Below are 20,699 nucleotides of genomic sequence, written 5' to 3' on the forward strand. Positions count from 1 at the left end.
TCAGTGTGAGTTTCCTCCCACAGTCCAAAGACATGCAGGTTAGGTACATTGGTGATTCTAAATTGCCCCTAGAGTGTGCTTGGTGTGTGTGTGTGTGTGCGCCCTGCGGTGGGCTGGTACCCTGCCCGGGGTTTGTTTCCTGCCTTGTGCCCTGTGCTGACTGGGACTGGCTCCAGCAGACCCCCGTGACCCTGTAGTTAGGATATAGCGGGTTGGATAATGGATGGATGGATGATTTTAACACAAGGCTTCAACAGAGCAAAATGTGAAAAACAAGCGAAGCGATCTGAATATTTTCTGAAAGCCCTGAATATTAATAACTAAATTTAATAATCACACAGTATAATACAGTATTTCTAGTAGGTTTTAAATGCGTCAGTACAGGTTAAGAGAGCAACTTTAAATTAGCGTTCGTGCCTAATGCCTGTCACGTGACCCGCCTCAGCCGTGCCCTCCCAATCACACAGCACGTTGGCAGAGATACAGAAGCCACAAAGAGCTTCATTTCCTTAAGAGCTCATTCTCTCTCTTGGTTTCTCCAGTGAGAGATATATAATAGCATTTTGGCGGAACAAGCAACGTCTGGAGATCTCCAAACTACTTTTTTCCTGCCTCTCTCTCTTCTGCAGATTACTGGTCACTGGGATCGTACTGGGATTACTGGAGCGTTTTTTTTTTTTTGCCCGCAACCCAACACAACCTTCTTCACTCTTCAAGCCCTCCCTTGCAAATATAAAAAAAAAAATGATGGAGGAGCTACCGGGGACCACACCTAGTCTCTCTGGGACTGGAGATGTGGACTGTGACTTCTGCACTGGTCAGAAATCCAAAGCGGCCAAATCCTGCCTGACCTGCCTAGCTTCATTCTGCGAGATTCACGTCCAGCTTCACTTCGAGGGCGCAGTCTGGCAGCACCACGAGTTGGTGAACCCAGTGGGAGATCTGCGCCAGAAGTTGTGCGCTAAACACCACAAATGCCTGGAAGTGTTCTGCAGGACGGATCGCGTGTGCATCTGTTGTTTGTGCGCTGCCACTGACCATAAAAATCACGTTACAGTTGAACTAGAGCTGGAGCGGAGTGAGCAACAGGTAAGAAGCTACAGTACGTTTTCTTACCGCTTGATTTGAACGGAGTCTGCCGCCAGTTTCAAACAGGTTTGACTCCTCAGATTCCGCTGCTTCTTAAGATCAGTTACATTATCTGTTCCTGTGCTGCGTTTGGTTTCTGCTCAGAATTTGTCATTATCGTCTGTAATGAGAAGTCAAGCAAAATGACACCTTTTATTGGTTAACTAAAAAGATTACAAAATGCAAGCTTTTGAGGCAACTCAGGCTCCTTCTTCAGGATTGATTACAACTTGCCTGAATTGCACTACTTGTGTCACTTTAGGTATAGATTTAGCAGAATCTACACTCCTGATGAATTTCTTTGACTGTTTTGATGTCCTGTCAGAGTAAACATGGGTGTGAGCGTGATACCATGTACTTTGAGTCCAATAGTCCAGTACACAATAAATTTCATATTGTAACAATTGCCAAGATAAGAACAACACAGCAACGCTTTCCAGGAAGTGCAATTCATGGCCCATTTACTTAAACTGTTTCACTCTCAACAGAATCGCTGAACCATAAACTGCAACTAAGAATATGTCCCTACTGTTTAAGGGTCCCGGGGCACTTCCCCTGAACAACAAATATCCAAACATCAAGAGAGGGCACAACACTTGTTGCCCTGTCTCTCCTCTCCATTCAAACTCATGATGATGGTAGGTTACACTCCATCACCCATGTTTCCACCTGAAGCCAACTCACCCTCCTCCTCTTCCTGCTCTGCTGCATGCAGTCTCTCCTAACCCCACGTTGATCCTCACACCAGTACTGCAGCTCCTTCAACAGCTGTCATTCATCGGGGGTCCTTCTCCAGAGAAGAGTGACTAAGCTGATGGCTAGAGTGAAATTTCCTGTTCCTGCAATGGCACGCTCTGTCTCTTTATAGATATCTTGAAATTCATTCGGGAGATCTCGGCTTGCACAAGAATCTGATTTGAGATATCTGGAAATGTTTTTGACATATCATTTTGAGATATCTACAACACAATTATAGATATTCAGATATCTTGAAGCAGTGACATGTGGTGAGGTTCATGGCTGGTGAGGCCCTAACTCCTTCAGAGTCAGATTTACAAATATATGAACCCAAAAGAGTAGCTTATTCACTGTTCAATTGGCCCAATGCACACTGACTACTGGTCATGTTTCATATCTCATCAGCATTCTTTACACACACAGGTAAGGCGCATATTTGGCTAAGAAAGGACGTTACATTTATAGCGGCGAGAGAGAGCGGAGAGAGCGTGTTTGCTCCTCACCCTCCATGTGTTCTAAATTTGCTGTTGCGAATCCACAATTCATACTCATTCACTACAAATGAAAGTATAGAGTGGTGTACAAAAAAAAAAAAAACGGATTTCAATTTTGACCTTAAATTGAAATATTTATATTGCTTTATTCAATTTTAATACAGACTGTTCAACAAAAGGATAACAAGAAAAACAAAAGAATATTTATTTAAGGTCAAAATTTAGTCTTCAAATATTGGATTGTTTTATTCTTAGTCTGATCCAATTTGTTTTATAAAATTGAAAACCATTTATGGTCTTACCTTTATTTGTAAATGAAGTCCATGCGCCTATCCTTCTCCTCGAAGATCTCACTCACTTTCTTGTAAAAGTCCTCCTTGTTTTCCTTTAGTTTTAAAAGTCTTAATCTTCCATTTTGGCAGTCAGTCGGAACAAAATATAAAAATAAACGCACCACTGCAGTGTACTTGACTTTCTGATATCGATAACTTATTGGTGCCTCTGCGTAGAAGAACAGCACCTGTTGGGCTCACGTGCTCCCTTCAGGGCAGCACGGTACTGTCTGCCTCACCTTGTGCCTTTTCACTGCAGTTTTGTGTTCGATCAGCAAGACTAAATATGTCAAACACATTCATTAAAGATATTAGCCAGACTGTGGAAAGTCAGAGTGTATGATAAACGTGTCTGCAAACATTATATTGATGACATACAGAGAGACAGCAACAGGCACGTGCCAATTTCATGCATCAACCCCGTGTGTGAGGAAGAGCACAGTCTGGGGTGAGGTGAGGCTCGTCGGTGCTGCACCTCACGTTTCTCCTCTGTATTTGAACAGGAAATGCGCAAATTCAGCGATTTTGACTATAAAAATAATAAAAATGATTGGAATCATACAGAAAACAAATGTATATCAAAGACCAGTGGACACATTTATGTTATGTTATTATTATTAGTTTTTTCACTTTTCATGATGAGCCTCACCTGCCTCCCTTGACTGCATGTACCTGTCTTGAAGTAACTTAATGATTCCTTTTTTTTAAGATATCTGAAAACGTATTTGAGATACCTTGTAATAAAATTAAAGATATCTTAAAATACATTGTACAATATCAGAAATAAAGGAATAACCCATTTTAAGATTTCATGAATTTCATTCCACATATCTAAAATTCGGGGAGGCAGTGTGGCGTAGTGGTAGCGCTGCTGCCTTGCAGTTAGGAGACCCAGGTTCACTTCCTGGGTCCTCCCTGCGTGGAGTTTGCATGTTCTCCCCGTGTCTGTGCGGGTTTGCTCTGGTTTCCTCCCAAAGACATGCAGGCTACGTGGATTGGCAATTCTAAATTGGCCCTAGTGTGTGTTTGTGTGTGTCCTGCGGTGGGTTGGCACCCTGCCCTGTGTTAGCTGGGATTGGCTCCAGCAGACCCCCGTGACCCTGTGTTCGGATTCAGTGGGTTGGAAAATGGATGGATCTAAAATGTGAGTCAATATGAAGGTTTCTTCCTTTTAACATTTCATGATATCTTCAAGTAGTTTTCAAGTCAGTTATTTCTTCACAAGCATGGTATATATGCATTTGTCACACAAAACCGTATGCTAAAGTTAAGCATCCATCCATCCATTTTCCAACCCGCTGAATCCGAACACAGGGTCATGGGGGTCTGCTGGAGCCAATTCCAGCCAACACAGGACACAAGGCAGTTTCTATAATTGTTTAAGAATATTTGCCCACACTGACGCTTTACAATGGAGGCTAATGGGGCATGGACACTACTACTACTAATTAAAAACTTAAAAACACTCCTGAGAATGTCCGATACAGTTGTTGAGTATTGGTCCAAGTCTTGCGATTACACACACATTGTAAAATAACTTATACATGTCCTTTGTGAACAAAAAAACACCAATATTATGAGATTCCGTCATTTAAAAGAAGGCCGGCTGTGTGCGCTCCCTCAGTGCTCATCTTCTTCCACAGTAACCTGGGGAGACGTGGTTTCCTCTTGAAAGATCAAATCACAGTAAACTTCATGTCACATGGCTGCTTTTGTTTTGATTTACTTCCATATTTATGTGAGAACTCACACAAGTGAATAGAAAACATAGCCTTACCACAAGAACAATGAAACGATTGTTTCCAGATCCCTTTTGTTGTCACATGGAAGGAATGTTTTCTTATATCAAAATGCCTGCCACTTGATTGGTAAGTTTTTAGGCTTTTATTATGGGTTGTTATTATGCATCTATACCATGTTTGAGAAGAAATAACTTTGACTTGAAAAATATTTTAAGATATTGTGAAATTTTAAAACGAGGAAATATTCCTATTGATACAAATTTCAGATATCTAAAATACATTTTTAGATATCTCAATAATAAAACTATAATGATAATCTTATATATAAACATCTACGAGTGGAACTGCGTGTGCCTCTCTGTCTGACCCTGAAGTGCAAGGATACAGCATGAAGGTCAAAGAGCCAGCAAGGCAGCTCCAAGTTAACAAGTTGGAAGAAGAAAAACGAAGTCCGAGGCTACAGCATGAAGCTGAAAGAAAGTGAGTCCGTCGCCAAAGTGAAACCACCAAGGAAAGACAAACGAGAGAAAAACTCACTTAACCACTGATAGACAAGGGGGGCGAGCACATCTGCAAAACAAAACCGCCGACTCTGCAATTAATTATTTTCTGAAGAGTTCAATAGTTTCTAGAAGCCCGGGCTGTTTACAGCTAGTAATTTATAATGGGCTATTATTATAGGTGTCCCATGCCCCATTGGCTTCTACTATAAGGCACCAGCGTGGGCAAGATATTTTATTACACTTTTTGAAAACACTTAACTTTAGAACACGATTTTGCATGGCAAATGCATATATAGCGTGTTTGTGAAGAAATAACTTTGACTTGAAAAAATACCAAACTTATCTTTTAAAATAAAACCAAGGCCATTTCGACAGATCTGAAGTGTATTTATGACATCACCAATCCATCTTAAAATAGCTGCATGTCATTTTTAGACGTCCCAGATGCATTACAAGAGATTTCCAAATAGACAGTTCCACTGAACACACAGGCAGTTTTACAGCACGTCATTTTGTGGTTTCTTGAATTGCATTTCAGATGTGCCCACAAAATGCTCACAGATGTGACTGCAAGATACCTTGAAATGTATTTAAGATAGCTAGCAGTGCATTTCAAGATCTTTGTTCTGTGCTAGTGAAAAACAGTGACAAAATAATAATTTGATCTGACTGTTCAGTCCAAGCATCTGTGACTAGAATGATTGGCATTTGGACTGCTGTGTGCCAGTGTTCTCTATAAAGGACTGGCGCAACATCCAGGACTGGTACCTATACTTTTCCCAGTGCTGCCAGGATGAGTTCCAGCTGTTTACAACCCTGCAGCAGAAAAAAATTCAGAATTTACATCTATTTCTATAAAACAGACTGTCAGTCTGTAGGTTTCTTATACAATTCTACACCTTTTGATTGATCTGGACCAAATTTTGCATAGTTTCTCTCAATGACCATACAGACAAGACAGGCTACTTTGGAACCTATATATTTTTTTTCTTTTTATAACATTTTATTGAATTTATTAAAATCAAACAACATTCCATACAAGCAAATCAAATTTTACAAAACTAGATTCAAGTCAAGGCAAACCCCACCCATGAGAAAGAGGGCTAGGCCAACAGAGGGAAACTTTATTACTAGATAAGTAAGTAAATAAATAGAATAAAAGAGGGAAGAGAATCTGCTTCCTCAATTTAAATGTTTATTCTAAAATGTTATTAATTAACAACAACAACATTTATTTATATCGCACATTTTCATACAAAAAGTAGCTCAAAGTGCTTTACATACTGAAGAAAAGAAAAATAAAAGACAAAATAAGAAATTCAAATAAGACAACATTAGTTAACATAGAAAAGGTGTAAGGTCCGATGGCCAGGGTGAACAGAAAAAAACTCCAAACGGTTGGAGAAAAAAAATAAAATCTGCAGGGGTTCCAGGCCACAGGACTGCCCAGTCCCCTCTGGGCATTCTACCTAACATAAATGAAATAGTCGAAATGAAATCCTGCCAGGTTTTTAGAAAGTTGTGCATAGATCCTCTAAGTGAGTATTTGATTTTTTCCAATTTCAAATAGTATATAACATTGGTTACCCACTGACTTAAAACAGGAGAGTTAGGATTCTTCCAGTTGAGCAAGATAAGTCTGCGTGCCAATAGTGAAGTAAAGGCGATTACAGTTTGTTTGTCCTTCTCCACTTTAAGCCCATCTGGAAGTACACCAAACACAGCTGTTAGTGGATTAGGAGGGATTGTGACATCAAGGCTCTCTGAAAGGCATTTAAAGATTGTAGTCCAGAATGTTGTTAATTTGGTGTAGGCCCAAAACATGTGGCACAATGAGGCTGGAGCTCGATTGCAACGTTCGCAGGTTGGATCTTGCCCTGGAAACATTTTGGACAATTTTAAACGAGACAGAATTGCTCGATAGATGATTTTAGCTCGAGTGAATTCTGTGCATTGCTGCCTTCCATTCTTTTTCCGAAATGTTAAATGATTGATCCTTTTCCCAATGTACTCTGGGATCTTTGAAAGGGAGGGACTTTAAAATGTTTTTATATGTTACAGAAGTGATGTCTGAGCCCTCAAGACCGATCAATATTTTTTCCGGAGTAGAAGTAGGTTAGAGGTGAGGAAAGTTGGGCAGGGTTTGTTTAACAAAGTTTCTAATTTGAAGGTCGTGAAAGAAATTTGTTGCTGGAAGGTTAAATTTGGAGTGTAATTGTTTCGCAGGATGCAAAGGCGTTGTCTGTGTACAGATCTCTAAGTGATTTAATTCCAAATGTTTTCCAGACATTAAAAACTGCATATGTTTGACAGGGTGGAAAAAGGTGGTTATTGTGCAGAGGTGCCACAGATAAAAGCTTCTCTATCTTAAAGTACTTCCTGCATTGATTCCATATTCTGTGAAGTGAGTGTGAGTGAAGCACGATTGGGTTGTTAGTATATTGGTGATAACTTGTATTTACTGGGGTACACAGCAAGGAATATAAAGAAGTACAGCAGGATTTTATTTCTATTGTGGACCAGGCCTTTGCATGTTCATCCATTTGTGTCAATGTCCAGGTTTTTATAGTTTGTATATTTGCCACCCAGTAATAAAACTGAAAGTTAGGTAGACCCATGCCACCTTCTGCCTTAGTTCTTTGTAGGGTCGCCTTTTGGATGTTTTGAATTCCAAATAAATTAAGTTATGATTGAATCTAACTTCTTAAAAATGATTTGTTGATGTATATTGGAATGCTTTGAAATAGAAAAAGAAGCGTAGGAAGGATGTTCACCTTGACAGTGTTAATTCTTCTAGCTAAAGTGAGATGAAGGGTGGACCATCTATGTAAGGCTTGCTTAAGTTTTTCCAAGCAGACAGCACAATTTTGCTGATAAAGAGTTTTTTGTTTACTTGTGATGTTTACCCGTAGGTATTTAAACTGATCTGCAATGATTAAAGGGAAGGTGTCCAATCTAATATTGTGTGCTGGAAAGAGCACACTTTTATTTAAATTTATTCTGAGACCGGAAATCTTTTGAAATTCTGTAAGTGCTGTTAGGACTGCAGGTACGGTATTTAGTGGATCAGATATATAGAGTACCATATCATCTGCATTTAGTGAAATTTTCTCTTCAAGCCCTTCTCTGATAATCCCCTTTATCTTATAAGGATTTCAACAGTGAAATGCCAGTGGCTCTATAGCAATTGCAAAAAACAGTGGCGACAAAGGGCATTTTTGTCTAGTACCACATTCTAGTAGTCTGAAATAATATTGTTAATACAAACTGAAGCTTCTGGACTGGCATACAGTAGTTTGATCCTTGCACATATGTTAGGGCCAAACTCAAATTTTTCCAATGTGGTGAAAAGGTAGTCCCATTCAACCATATCAAATGCTTTTTCTGCATCCAACGATAATAATATCTCTAGGGTGTTAGACTTCGTGGGTGAATATGTTAAATTGAACAGGTGTCGGAGATTGGAAGTTAAGTGTCTGCCTTTAATAAATCTAGTTTGCTCTTGTGATATGAACCCAGATTTTTGACACTGAGCGTACCAGTGTTTTTTTTTTTTTCCTGTGTGCCACAATTTGCACACCAGTGCCACCTGCTGACTCAACAAGTGAAACATCTGAACAGACTGAAGCCAAATGTGCAGACAAAATGACCAGAGCTCAACATTACGTACCCAGACAATGCTGTGTGCTGCTTCTGTCTACTGTAATATACAAAGGAGTATCGTGGGGTGGGGGTGCTGGGTGAGGCTTCATCGAGAGTGGAAGTGCAGAACAATACTAAGGAGAATCAACAGGTTTTTAAAACTCCTGCCTTGTCATAATTTAAGTGCTAGGAACTGCCCAACTTGAACTAAAAGAACGAGTCAGACATACGTTTTTACAACCCAGAAAGGAGTTACCGCAAGTCTGGAATCCAACCCGACCCAAAAAGAACAAATTCTTAAATCACGAGAACAGACACATTGATAGAGAAGCAGTGTGGATGATGGATGGGACTGCTAGCAATAACAACAGGGTCACTATTTAAAAAACTCATAAAGCTTTGATTTCTTTCCTTAGCCTAATATATAAATGTACCCAGGCAACACTGGGCACTTCAGCTATTAATTAATAAGAAACTAGTGGAGAAAGCACTTTACAATTCTTTACAATGATTTTGTTCTTTCAGTTTTATATGATAATGAGCAGTTTATTTAAAAAAAAATTAAAGCTTAACGTTTTACAGAAATTGAATGTACACTATTTCTGTGCTGTTCTTTAGTCTGTAATGTGCATAGCTCAACTTGAATTTGATGTTATGCGTGATAATGAGAAATGAACAATGCTTTATCACATAGAAGCGGCTTGACGAATCACTATTAGAAATCAAAAAGGAGATCGTGAAAAGACAGAAGGAGCTGGAGGCGATGGAATTTTCTATAAATCTTATTAAGGTGAGTATTGTGTTGAAAAACCATTACAAACTTCTAGTCAGATAATGCATTAGAAATAAATCTTAAAAACGTGAAATGGATGACATAAAAGCACATAAAGCTTTTATCAGGTCAGATGTGCTGAAAGGATGGCACGGTGGCCTGGTGGTAGCACTGCTACCTTTTAGTAAGGAGGCCAGGGTTCGCTTGGCAGGTCCTCCCTATGTGGAGTTTGCATATTCTGCCCGTGTCCGTGTGGGTTTCCTCCAGGTGCTTCAGTTTCCTCTCACAGGTTAGTTAAATTGGTGACACTAAAATGGCCCTGGTGTGTGTGTGTGTGTGTTCAGGCTGTGATGGACTGGCGTCCTGTCCAGGGTTTGTTCCTGCCTTGTGCCCTATGCTAGCTGGGTTAGGCTCCAGCAGACCAACCATTCAGGTCTAACTAGGTATGAAGCTGATTGACTGATCTATCTTGATTTTTGATTACAATCTAACTCTCCACTCTGCTGGCTAATCTGTGTTCTGCTGTAATTATTTTTAATTCTGTTGACTGTAATTTGATAAATTACAGTCCAAAATTAGTGTTTAGGGAGGGTTATCTGACTCAAGTCAAGCAAATCAAGTAATAAAAACCTGCAATCCAATTGGCTGTCGAGCGGAAGCTACTGCATTGTGGGGCTACAGACGACTGCTGCCAGACCCATCTCTCTCAGCAATCTTTACTAATGCATGGGACCTGCCAGCTAGAATTCAAGCAAAATGACACCTTTTATTGGCTAACTAAAAGATTACAATATGCAAGCTTTCAAAGCAACTCAGGCCTGTACATCTTGCCTGAAGAAGTACATCTTACCTAAAGAAGGGTACACCCTACTCTTTAGAAGGGATGCCCAGGGATCTTTTATGACCACAGAAATTCAGGATTTCAGTTTTATGTCTCATCCAAAGGCCAGTGCCATTTTTACAGCATGGCGTCCCTTTCACCGCACTTGTGGCATTGGGATCCACATTCAGACCACAAGATAGACGTCCCCACCAACACCTCTTCCAGCAGCAACCCAAGCTTTCCTAGGTGGTCTCCCATCCAAGTATTGGTCTGGCCCAAACATGCTTAGCTTCAGGTGGATGACCTCTTCTGAAGGACATGTGGTATTGGGTGCTGGATGATAAACAAGTAACTAACTTATTCAGTATATCCTTACAGTCTGCGTGGTTAGAAATGACCCTGGTACCATTCTGAGAAAGAAAAGTAATTTGTACAGTTGGAATGATATGAAGTGTTTGGAACTGCAGTGCAGTTAATCCAATCTCTCCTACCCCAAATTATGGAGTCAACCGAATAACTGAGCTCTCAGTGCAATGCTGTGTCAATGGTGTCCAGGAAGTGTGGTTTGCTCATGATCTTTTTATTAGATAAAAGTGCATGAGAGTCAACTTTTAAATACATGTTAAAAAAGCCAACACCAGTACGGTGGCTTCTCTTGCACTACCCTAAACCTTAGCTATCCTTGATTTCAAAATTTATGTCTTCTGCGAACATCAGGCAACAAGTGAAAACCTGGAAAATCAGCCACATTGTCATTTTATGGGAGAAGATGTAATTCAGAGGGTGTCTAAGGAATTAATCCTAACTCCTTCTTTGTGATCTAGAGAGAAAATGTAAGAATAGAGTATTGCATTTGTGACTCATAATTTACAGATTTTTACGATCAAGCAGTACATTTTCCATTGGTATGATTGCTAAAGGCCATTTTCAGCTTCAACACTCAACTCTCCTTCACATTCTCTGACCACAGAATTCAACAGTCGAGGTTTTATTACATTACACTTGGGTGATGTACGGTCTATCGCAGGCTACGCGCCCCCTTGTTTTTGAGTGAGGAACATTTTTGAAATGCCCAGACACCACTGCCTGTTATTTCAAATACAAAAAAAAAAACCCAGGAAAGCTTTGGACCATCAGTTAGGTTTTGGCAGAACAAGTTGATGGACATTAATGTTGACTTTGTTTATTGCGCTGTCCTACTTCTGACTAGTAATTTGCTTTGTAATTCTGCCTGCAACTCTGCTGCTCACAAGTAATTATTAGTGCCAGAAGGATCATGACTAGATCTATATGATCACGAAAATGAGTTCTGAATTAACATCTACAATAGGGGGTCCTGGAGGGCCGCAGTGGCTGTAGGTTTTCATTCTAACCCTTTTCCTAATCAGCGAGCAGTTTTCACTGCTAATTAACTCCTTTTTCCTTCATTTTAATATCCCAGTTTTTAGGGATTCAGTCTGCTGAATTGATTTGTTTCTTCATTAAATGACAGCTTTTGCGGAACTGATTTTTTTTTATAATACCAAGCTCATAAGCTGAGATTGAAACACTATATTTATTAATAAATGTTGTAATGTTGTAACCATTTCATTTCGAATGTAACATTAGCAATTTTAAAACTAAGTACATTTAACTCACCCTTATGTTGAGGTCCACACAATTGTCTTACTTGGAAATCCAAGTTCGTAGACCCAAACTCCGGTCCTGGAGGGCTGCAGTGGCTGCAGGTTTTCATTCTAACCCTTTTCCTAATCAGCAATTAGTTTTCACTGCTAATTAACTCATTTTCTCTTCATTTTAATAGCCCTGTTTTTAAGGATTCAGTCCCCCGAATTCATTAAATGGCAGCCCAAAAAAAAAATGAGATGTGAAACGAGCCAACTGATGACCAACTAAATCGGAACATCAGACTCCAGCCAATTTCACTCCAACCAGTTTCTTAATGAGATTCCGATTCTTGCTGTTAATTAAAGCCGTTATTGGATATCAGGACTGGCTTTTGCTCTCATTCTGTTGATTTTCTGTTTTTTCTAAGACCACCGTCAAGATGTTTTGGTGACCTGAGCAGGCTGATGTGACCAAGACTTTCACGTTTCTTTATTTTCAGGTTAGCTGATCATGTGGTGGCTTGTTTTGTGTCTCGTTATTGTTTGGTTGCTCATTAAGGAAAAAGAAAAAACTAAGGGGTCTGCGACACATCAATTAAAACAAAGGCAAAACAAGTTAACTAGCAACAAAAACGGCTCACTAATGAAGAAGATGGTTAGCATGAAAACCTGCAGCCACTGTAGACCACCAGGACCGGAGCTGGACACTCCGATCTACAATGTAAACATGGCAGCTTTTGCCTCTTTTTTTAGTAGAACAGCTCAAGCTCTTTCAGGTGGACAGGATTACTTGTTGCCATCCACACCCCTAGATTTTCAATGAAATTCAGTTTGTGTTTTCTACTGGGCCACTCGAGGACATTCCCTTTCTTTTTGCTTTGTCTTGAAGATGGTTGTCTAATGGAAAGGTACCTTTGTCTTACTGAATAGAAACTCTGTTTCTCAATCAGAAGTCAGCAGAGAGAGATATGAAGGAATGTAAGGATGCCTTCCATGCCTTGCTCTGCTCCATTGAGGAAGCCAACAGGAAAGTCATGGAGCAGATCAGGGAGCTAGAGAAGCAAGAACTGAGGAGAGCCAAAGAAGCCATGAAACAACTGGAAAAGGAGATAGAGGAGCTGAAGAGGAGAGATGCTGAGCTGACTAAGCTTTCCGAGACAGATGACCACATCCACTTCCTCCAGGTGAGGGTGGGAGGGCATATTTAAAGGGGACTCCATTTTGACTATGCTATTTCTTCCTCAGAGATGTTTAACTCTTTTGTTTTTTTTTTTTAATGCAGGCTTGTTCAGTTTACCAAATGCAGCCCAAAGACAAGGATCCACTCCATTTCATTGCCTTTACAGACTTCTTTTCAACAAGCATGGAAAAAGCCATATATAATGTGAAAGAGAGAATCGAAAAAATCTGCCAACAAGGAAGAGAACAAAATCCTGTGCCGGGTATAAAGCAGTTATCTAAACAAGGGGTCTGCAAAGTCAGTCCTGGAGGGCTGTCATGGCTGTAGGTTTTTGTTCCAACCCAGTCACATAATTAGAAACCAATCCTTGCCAATAACCAGTCATATTTAATTTTATGGCCTGCTAGTGTTTTCATTCTTGTATTGTAAATTTTTTCGCTTTCTGACCTCCCCCACCATAACCTATCATCTGTGGGGGAGGAGTGAAAGCTTTAGATTCGTCAAAAACTTTGGTTTCCGGTTTTCGATGGATCTTGACATTCTAGGGTCCCCTGATACTGAAAACATTGATATCTCGATAATGGGTGTGTGTCTGTCTTTGTGTCACGGTTTCTTGAAGACCAGAGCTAAAACAGCTGGATGGTAAAATACCAAACCCGAAACTTAAGCCTGTTATGAGATGGCAACGTGCTGATTAGTTTTTCAGTCAAATCGTGCAAGAGAAAGAGGCATCCAGGGGAACCCTCAAATACCGTAATTCTACAATTAATTAGGAATTCTTCTCGTAAATTGCTATCGTAATTAGTTATTTTATGATCAGAAAGCTCAGCATCAGAGCGGTAAATAATTTCTGAAATTTTATAGAATAGTTCAGGTAACTTGGTTCCTAGGCCGCAAAGCCTACAGAGACTCATGTCCAAATTATTTAATTTCCAAGGATATCATTCAAATGATTTGTTGCCTGAAACAGATTAGTAATCCTTAGTCCTTCACTTTTTTTCTCTTCAATTTACTTCCAGATATTTTATTAATCCTGATAGTTCGGAATGAATACACACAGGTATAAATGGAAACAAGTTTGATGGAGATCTGCTGGCTCCTTTGTCATTTAAATTTTATTGCTAATGATAAATGTGGTCACCAGGGGGTGTACCGAAACCCGAGACACCACTACCACAGACAGTCCTGGCTTCAATCCCAGTTGTTTTATTTAACCACCCAAGTGTACCTGATACACATTTCTTCCTCAAACATCCATAAAGAGTTCTGATAGTATAGCGCAGAACTGTCTTCAGGCCTTTATTCTCTCCAGCCTCCTGCACTCCACCCTGTTGAGTGTTGTCCATCTACTCTCCCGATTCTGACTCCCTCAGCTGAGTGGTGGGCTCTCTATTAACTCCACACCAGGCAGTAATTGATCTACTGCCTCCAGGAAGCACAGACAGGACCACAATGTTTCTTGTATCATCACTATCCTAGAGCTTCCCCTGGCAACCTCCATAGAACCTGACAGGGCAGGTCCATGGGACCACAACTTCCATGATGCCTTGCAGGCATCCATAATGCTAGAAAGGATGCTGTCATTCCATGCACAGGTGGATGCTCTGCCCATAGCAGACAGTCTTCCATTGTGCTTTCCTTCCCTGTTCCCAAGTCCATCCTCAGTGTCTCTCAGTGGCTGTTAGGACGCCTGCCCAGATGTAGCCAATGAAATTTCCTGGCATGGAAAGAAGGTCGTGTCAAATTCTCATTGACCTTCTATTATCAAGGCCTCCTGGCCAAGTAAATGAGTGGGGCCCACACCGGTGTGTGAAATTCAGCTCTTTAACTCTTTGAAGGCTGAATTTTTCCAAAAAACTCAATTTTCAGAAAAGCACACAAGACAATGTTTTCATACATAAATCAACATAAAACGTCTATTGTTATGTGCTGTGGCTGCTGTTGGCGCATGTTCGGCATCTCCGGCAGCAGTGGCTGCACGGGGGTGCCTCGATGGTCATCAGGAATGCACAGTGGGTCGGCTGCCTGGCTGTCTTCGCAAAGCAGGTGGGCAGCAGTGGCAGTGTGGCACAATATGGTTTGTACCTCTTGTCCATCATAAGTGGTGGTCCTCTCAGCTACACGAAAGTGTTCATCACCAAGGTCAGCTGGGGACCGATCAGATGATGCTGGTACCTCACTTTCATTTTTTGATCTCCATTTCCAGATCACTTACATTAAACTCGAAATCCGAGAAGTCAGAGTCCTATTCAACGAAATTACGTAAAACGTCCATGGAGTATTTTGCTTTGCACATTCACTTTGGTCTCTCGCCGTATGTCGATGCCATTTTAGAAGTTGTTTGCTCTTCCTACTCACAAACACATGGGGTATCAAGGTTAAATCAGCAAAGCTATGTAACTTTCCTTCTATCAAAAAGAGTCGAACAGTCGAGTTTTGTCGCAGTTTACAGCCAGTTACTGTCCTCTACCCCTGAATTTTGACAAAAGTTGACATCAGCCCTGAAAGAGTTAATACTAAAAAAAGCCATTATGGATGGGAGATCTTAACAAGTGAGAAATCTAAAATGAAGCATAAAGTGAGCGATAAGTAATTCAACCATAATTAGCTTCTCATTAAGAAACTGGGTTGGATCAAAAGCCTGCAGTAACTATAGACCTACAAGGCTGATTCTGCAGACCCTTAACCTAAACAATATGACACAACTTCAAGTGAATAATCTAGTACTAAAATTATACTTTTCTCTTTTTTATTTTATTGTAGCTTCCTTCATGCATCAGCCATTTCCACAAACCAGAGAAGAGTTTTTAGAATGTAAGTCTCAATTTCATTTTATTATCATTTTCCATTATATAGTTTGGTAATGCATTGACATAGCAGAACTGCAGGTGACAACGTCATTAAAGATCCGGCCAGTTCAAAAGACTTATGTACTGGGACGTGTGTTGCAGTGGTGTTTGTGGCAGGAATATTCTAATGGGGCTGCATTTCCTTTATGCGTGTAGTCTTCTCTAACGAGAACGTTAACTTATCTAACTAATTGTTGTGAAATGGAGTCAAGGCCAGAATGAGACAGGGGTGTCCAAAAGACTTCACTAGCCAGGCCAGCTCTCCTTTGCCTGCCTAGAAAAGGCCTCACCCCAGTGGGCTTAATCCCAGCCTCCACTGGCCTGCCTCAGTCTTGCAGGCACAAAAATAAATTTAAGTATACCAGAAACTTAAAATACCTCACAAGGGAAAGAAAATCGTAAAAAAAAAACTTTGGCTTGTAGAGAGGAGCCCACCTGATTATCTTTATAAATGAAATTAACAAGACCACACACAAAATCCAGACAGAGAAATCCCAAAATAAGGGCAGTAAATGCAATACTTACTTAGACTCCGAACAACACACCACAACTGAGCTAAGAATAAGGGGCTGAAGCCTTCATGCCCCAAAAAGTTCAGGTTGCACATGTGCACACACCAAGGGGTACACATAAAACACAGAAGAGCCAACACAGAAACAGATTGGCAGCACCTGGCACAAAGAACATTTCACTTGCTACAAAAAGAAGAAAAAGATGATGCTTGTTATAAACACTTTTGTAAAATTTAAATGAATCAAGGAAGCTTATGACTTCTGTTGCAGCACATCTGTTTGGGCTGTGCCCCACTGGCCTTCAATGCAAAGATGCCCTTATTGTTATGTGAGTTGCTTTGACAGTGCCATACCTGTAGCTCTGCAGGATGCCTGAATATCCTGGGCATTGGCAGAGAGTCCTGGGTATCTATTAGGTAGGACCATCAGTGCAGATCAGAGGAAAGGAGCAGCCTGGGAAGAGACATATACCTGTAATATTTTCCCTGGATGGTAAGGGGTGCACAATTTTGAATGTATTCATGAGGTTCTGTGCTTTTTATAGGCACTGCATCTAGTTTGGTGGATATTCTTCCTCCCATCCCATTACTAGAACAGCCCTCCTCTCTAACACCTCCCATTCCTCCTAGTTGTGTTTTTACTTTCTCGTAAACAAAGTATTGGAATCGTCCAAAAATTCAGTGTCGAGATTTTGATGAATCTCAACGTTTTAGACCTTCCTGAGTCTAGAAATACCATTTTTGGAATTATGTCTGTGTGTGTGTGTGTGTGTAAACACGATAAACTGAGTACGATTTCACTTAGGTCAACCAAATTTTGCATATAAGTATTTGGTACAAAAGGTAGATTTCAATCAACTTTTGGGCTTTTTCCACTAACTGGAAGTGGTACTTTACCTTTTATTCAGTGAGTCAGATGTATTCAACTTTACTTTTATAATAATTGTTTAATATATTATTAATTTGATTTAATTTGTTGTCGATGGCTCTTTAGTGTATAAACATAAAAATACTGCTTGCTTTGCTTGCCCACCCCTATCCAATAACCCAGGTGCACTACGCTCCAGCCACTTCTCGTCTCTGCCTGCACGTGTTGTCAAGGGGGAGTGAACGCACGCTGAGGAAATGTGCTCTGATCAGCTGCTGTCTTTCTGCTGCTGCTGCCGAGCTGCGTGTTCTGCTTGTCGCGCTGCGCCTCGATCATTTAAAAGCCTGCACAGCAGCTGTCCTTTTATCTCACTGCCTTGTCTCGCGTGACGTCAAATTGTCTTCAGAGAAGATCACATATCGTGTCCTTCCAAGCCTTCCCAGAATAGAGATAATCATTATCTTGCGGTTTACTCCTCAAATATCCATCCCCATAGCTGAGTATACGAGAAAGTCTAGTGGAGACCACTCTCGATTTTTATTCTGAGAACACCCCCAATTGTTCCCTGTTTACTGACACATTACAGTTTTTACTCAATGGACAATTTTCTTTTCTTTTCTTTTCTTTTCTTCTTGATCAGGTTCCTGCTCCCTTTCCTTGGACCCAAACACAGCAAACAAATTCCTTTACCTTTCAGACGGGAACAGAAGGATGACTCTGGTACACACTTCTCAGCCATATCCAGACCATCCAGAGAGATTCGACTGGTGGTCCCAAGTCCTCTGCACACAGGGTCTTTTTAGGTCCTGCTTTTACTGGGAGGTGCAATGGACTGGAAATAAGGCTGTCATTGGAGTCACATACAGAGGGATTAACAGGAAAGAGAAATGTGACACGTGTATCCTTGGACAGAACGCCAAATCCTGGAGTTTGAGATGTTCTGATTCTGGCTTCTCTGCCCAACACAATAAGAAGGAAACTAAAATCACTGCACATCCTTGCCACAGAATAGGAGTGTATCTTGACTGCCTAGCTGGCTCTTTGTCCTTTTATAGTGTCTCGGACACAATGACCCACCTGTACAGCTTTAGAAACACTTTCAAAGAGCCACTGTATCCTGGTTTCTGGGTTTATTCCCATAAATCAAGTATCACAATCTGTCAGTTAAAGCAGAGTTCCCTGAGCTGAATATTGATCAACACCATGATTGAGAATATTGTAATATGTCCCACAAGAACAACATTTATATGACACTATAGAGTGAAAAGCTTTGCTATGGTGTGGCAAGCAATATTTATAAAATAACCCATTAAAACATTTATTGAAAAATATATACATACATATATAAATATATTTTCAAAAGGTCTTAATTAATTTCAGGGAACACATACCTATTTTGGCAACATTGGGTGCAAGGCAGGAAATAATACTGCATGAGGCACCAGAAGTTAATAAACATAAACTCACTTAATCTAATTTGAGGGGTGTGTGTGTGTGTATTACAGCAGCACTCTTCAGGTCAGGTCAGGTCAGGCTGGGGAGCAGGCATTGGTACAGCATGTTGCCACACTCACCACACAACGAAACAGCTCAGGATCCCAGTTGGCAACCCCCCAGGCAGACATGCGGTCCAGTCCCACCCTCCAGAAATACCCCTCTATCTGCTGCAGCCAGGGGTTACATGGGCATCCCCTTGGCCTAGTCCAGCCTCTCAGGTCCTCAACAATAAGGATCTTGCAAGCAGGGTCATTCTCAGGGAATTACACAACTGACGCTCCCTCACAATGCAGGTAATGTGCCTCATTCGGGACTCCATGAGCAACACAAAATCAAACCAGCGGTACCCAGGGATTCTCTGTAGAGACACAGTACCAAAGGAGTCCAGTCTTCATCTCAGGTCACTGGATAGCATCCACGTCTCTCAGCCATATAGCAAGACAGGAAGCACCAGAACTCTGAAGAATAGAACCTTTGCCCTTTCCAGGATTTGAACAACAGACCAGAGTCTTGCCCAGCACTTAATACAATAATGCTAAAAGAATCATTTTAATTAACTCTTTGAAGGCTGAATATTTTTTCCAAAACACTCCATTTTCTGAAAGGCACACAAAACAATGGCAACATAAATGTCTGTTGTTGTGTGCTTTGGCTGCTGTCGGTTCCTGTTCGACGTCTCTGGCAGCAGCGTCTGCTAATGGGGGTGGCTCGATGGCCAGCAGGAAAACGTGGTGGGCCGGCTGCTTGGTTGTCTTCACGTGGCAGTTGCAGTGCAATGCCATCTGTTTTGTGTCTCTTGTCATTATAAGTCACGGGTGTCGAACACCGGTCCTGGAGGGCCGCAGTGGCTGCAGGGTTTTCATTCTAACCATTTTCTTCATTAGTGACCAGTTTATGCTGCTAATTAACTTAATTTGCCTTAGTTGTAAATGATGTGACTCAGGCCCCTTAGTTGTTCCTTTTGCCTTAATTAGCAGCCAAACAATAATGAGACACAAAACAAGCTGCCACTTGACCAGCTCACCTGTGCCCATCACTTAGTATCTGAAACTAAAGGTTGCTCTCTCAGGTCACCAAAACATTTTGATGGTTTGACAGTTTTGGAAATGTCTGCAGTGGCAGAATGAGAGCAACAACACGCCATGGAATTAAATAACGGGCTTACATAACAACAAGAATTAGTTTCTCATTAAGAGATTGGTTGGAGTGAAATTGGTTGGAGTTTGAAATCCCAGTTTAGCTGGTCATCTGTTTGGCTGTCATTTAATGAAGAAAAGAATAAATTCAGAGGACTGAATCCTTCAAAACAGGGCTATTAAAATCCATCCGGAGTTAATTTTCAGTGAAAACTGATTAGGGAAAGGGTCAGAATGAAAACTTTTAGCCGCTGCGGCCCTCCGGGCCTGGAACTCGGCACCCCTGTTATAAGTGGTATGCTGTAGGCATGTCAGCTGCACGAATGTGTTCAGTACTGCGATCAACTGGGGGCCGTTCAGCTAATGCTAGTACCTCACATCTCCAGAACACTTCCATCAAAATTGGAGTCCAACAAGTCTGAGTCCGATTCAGCGAAAATACGCAAAATGTCGTCCAAGGAGTATTTTACTTTGCGCGTTTGCTTTGGTCTCTCACCATATGCTGATGCCATTTTAGAGGTTGTTTGCTCTTCGCTACTTATGCATGTGAAAGACATCAAGGACAAATCAACAAAGCTAACTTTCCTTTTAGCAAAGAGTCAAACTAAAATGTCGCAGTTTACAGTTGATTACCATTCTCTACCCCTGAATTTCGACAAAAGTCGACATCCGCCCTGAAAGAGTTAACTCTTTGAGGGCTAAATATTTTTTCCAAAAAACTCAGTTTTCTGGAAAGCACACAAAGCAATGGTCTCACACATAAGTCAACATAAAACGTCAGTTGCTATGTGCTGTGGCTGCTGTTGGCGCATGTTCAGCATCTCTGGCAGCAGTGGCACCTCATTGGTCAACAGGAATGCATGGTGGGCCTGCTGCC

At 40.9% G+C, this 20,699-nt stretch overlaps 1 protein-coding gene across 2 annotated transcripts; it reads left to right on the plus strand.

Annotated features, from left to right (window-relative positions):
• Window positions 1–511: 511 nt before the first annotated feature.
• LOC120536203 (tripartite motif-containing protein 16-like) lies at window positions 512–18,742 on the plus strand. Of its 2 annotated transcripts, none has more exons than XM_039764542.1 (6): window positions 512–1,089; window positions 9,274–9,369; window positions 12,732–12,965; window positions 13,064–13,223; window positions 15,725–15,775; window positions 17,830–18,742. In XM_039764542.1, the coding sequence occupies exons 1-6, from the start codon at window positions 745–747 to the stop codon at window positions 18,375–18,377; spliced, it is 1,434 nt and encodes a 477-aa protein (XP_039620476.1). In that variant the 5' UTR covers window positions 512–744; the 3' UTR covers window positions 18,378–18,742. The 2 variants fall into 2 exon arrangements, with proteins under 2 accessions (XP_039620476.1, XP_039620477.1); XM_039764543.1 differs by having other exon boundaries at window positions 12,735–12,965.
• The last annotated feature ends 1,957 nt before the right edge of the window (window positions 18,743–20,699 follow it).

The sequence above is a fragment of the Polypterus senegalus genome, chromosome 10 (genome assembly GCF_016835505.1).
Source record: "Polypterus senegalus isolate Bchr_013 chromosome 10, ASM1683550v1, whole genome shotgun sequence".
NCBI lineage: Eukaryota > Metazoa > Chordata > Cladistia > Polypteriformes > Polypteridae > Polypterus > Polypterus senegalus.

Excerpts from the sequence above, each read along its gene's own strand:
- LOC120536203 (XM_039764542.1), top strand. The coding sequence starts at position 745 with ATGATGGAGGAGCTACCGGGGACCACACCTAGTCTCTCTGGGACTGGA. Across the intron at positions 9,370-12,731 it reads TTTCTATAAATCTTATTAAG|AAGTCAGCAGAGAGAGATAT; the intron begins GTGAGTATTGTG and ends TTTCTCAATCAG. Across the intron at positions 13,224-15,724 it reads AGAACAAAATCCTGTGCCGG|CTTCCTTCATGCATCAGCCA; the intron begins GTATAAAGCAGT and ends ATTTTATTGTAG.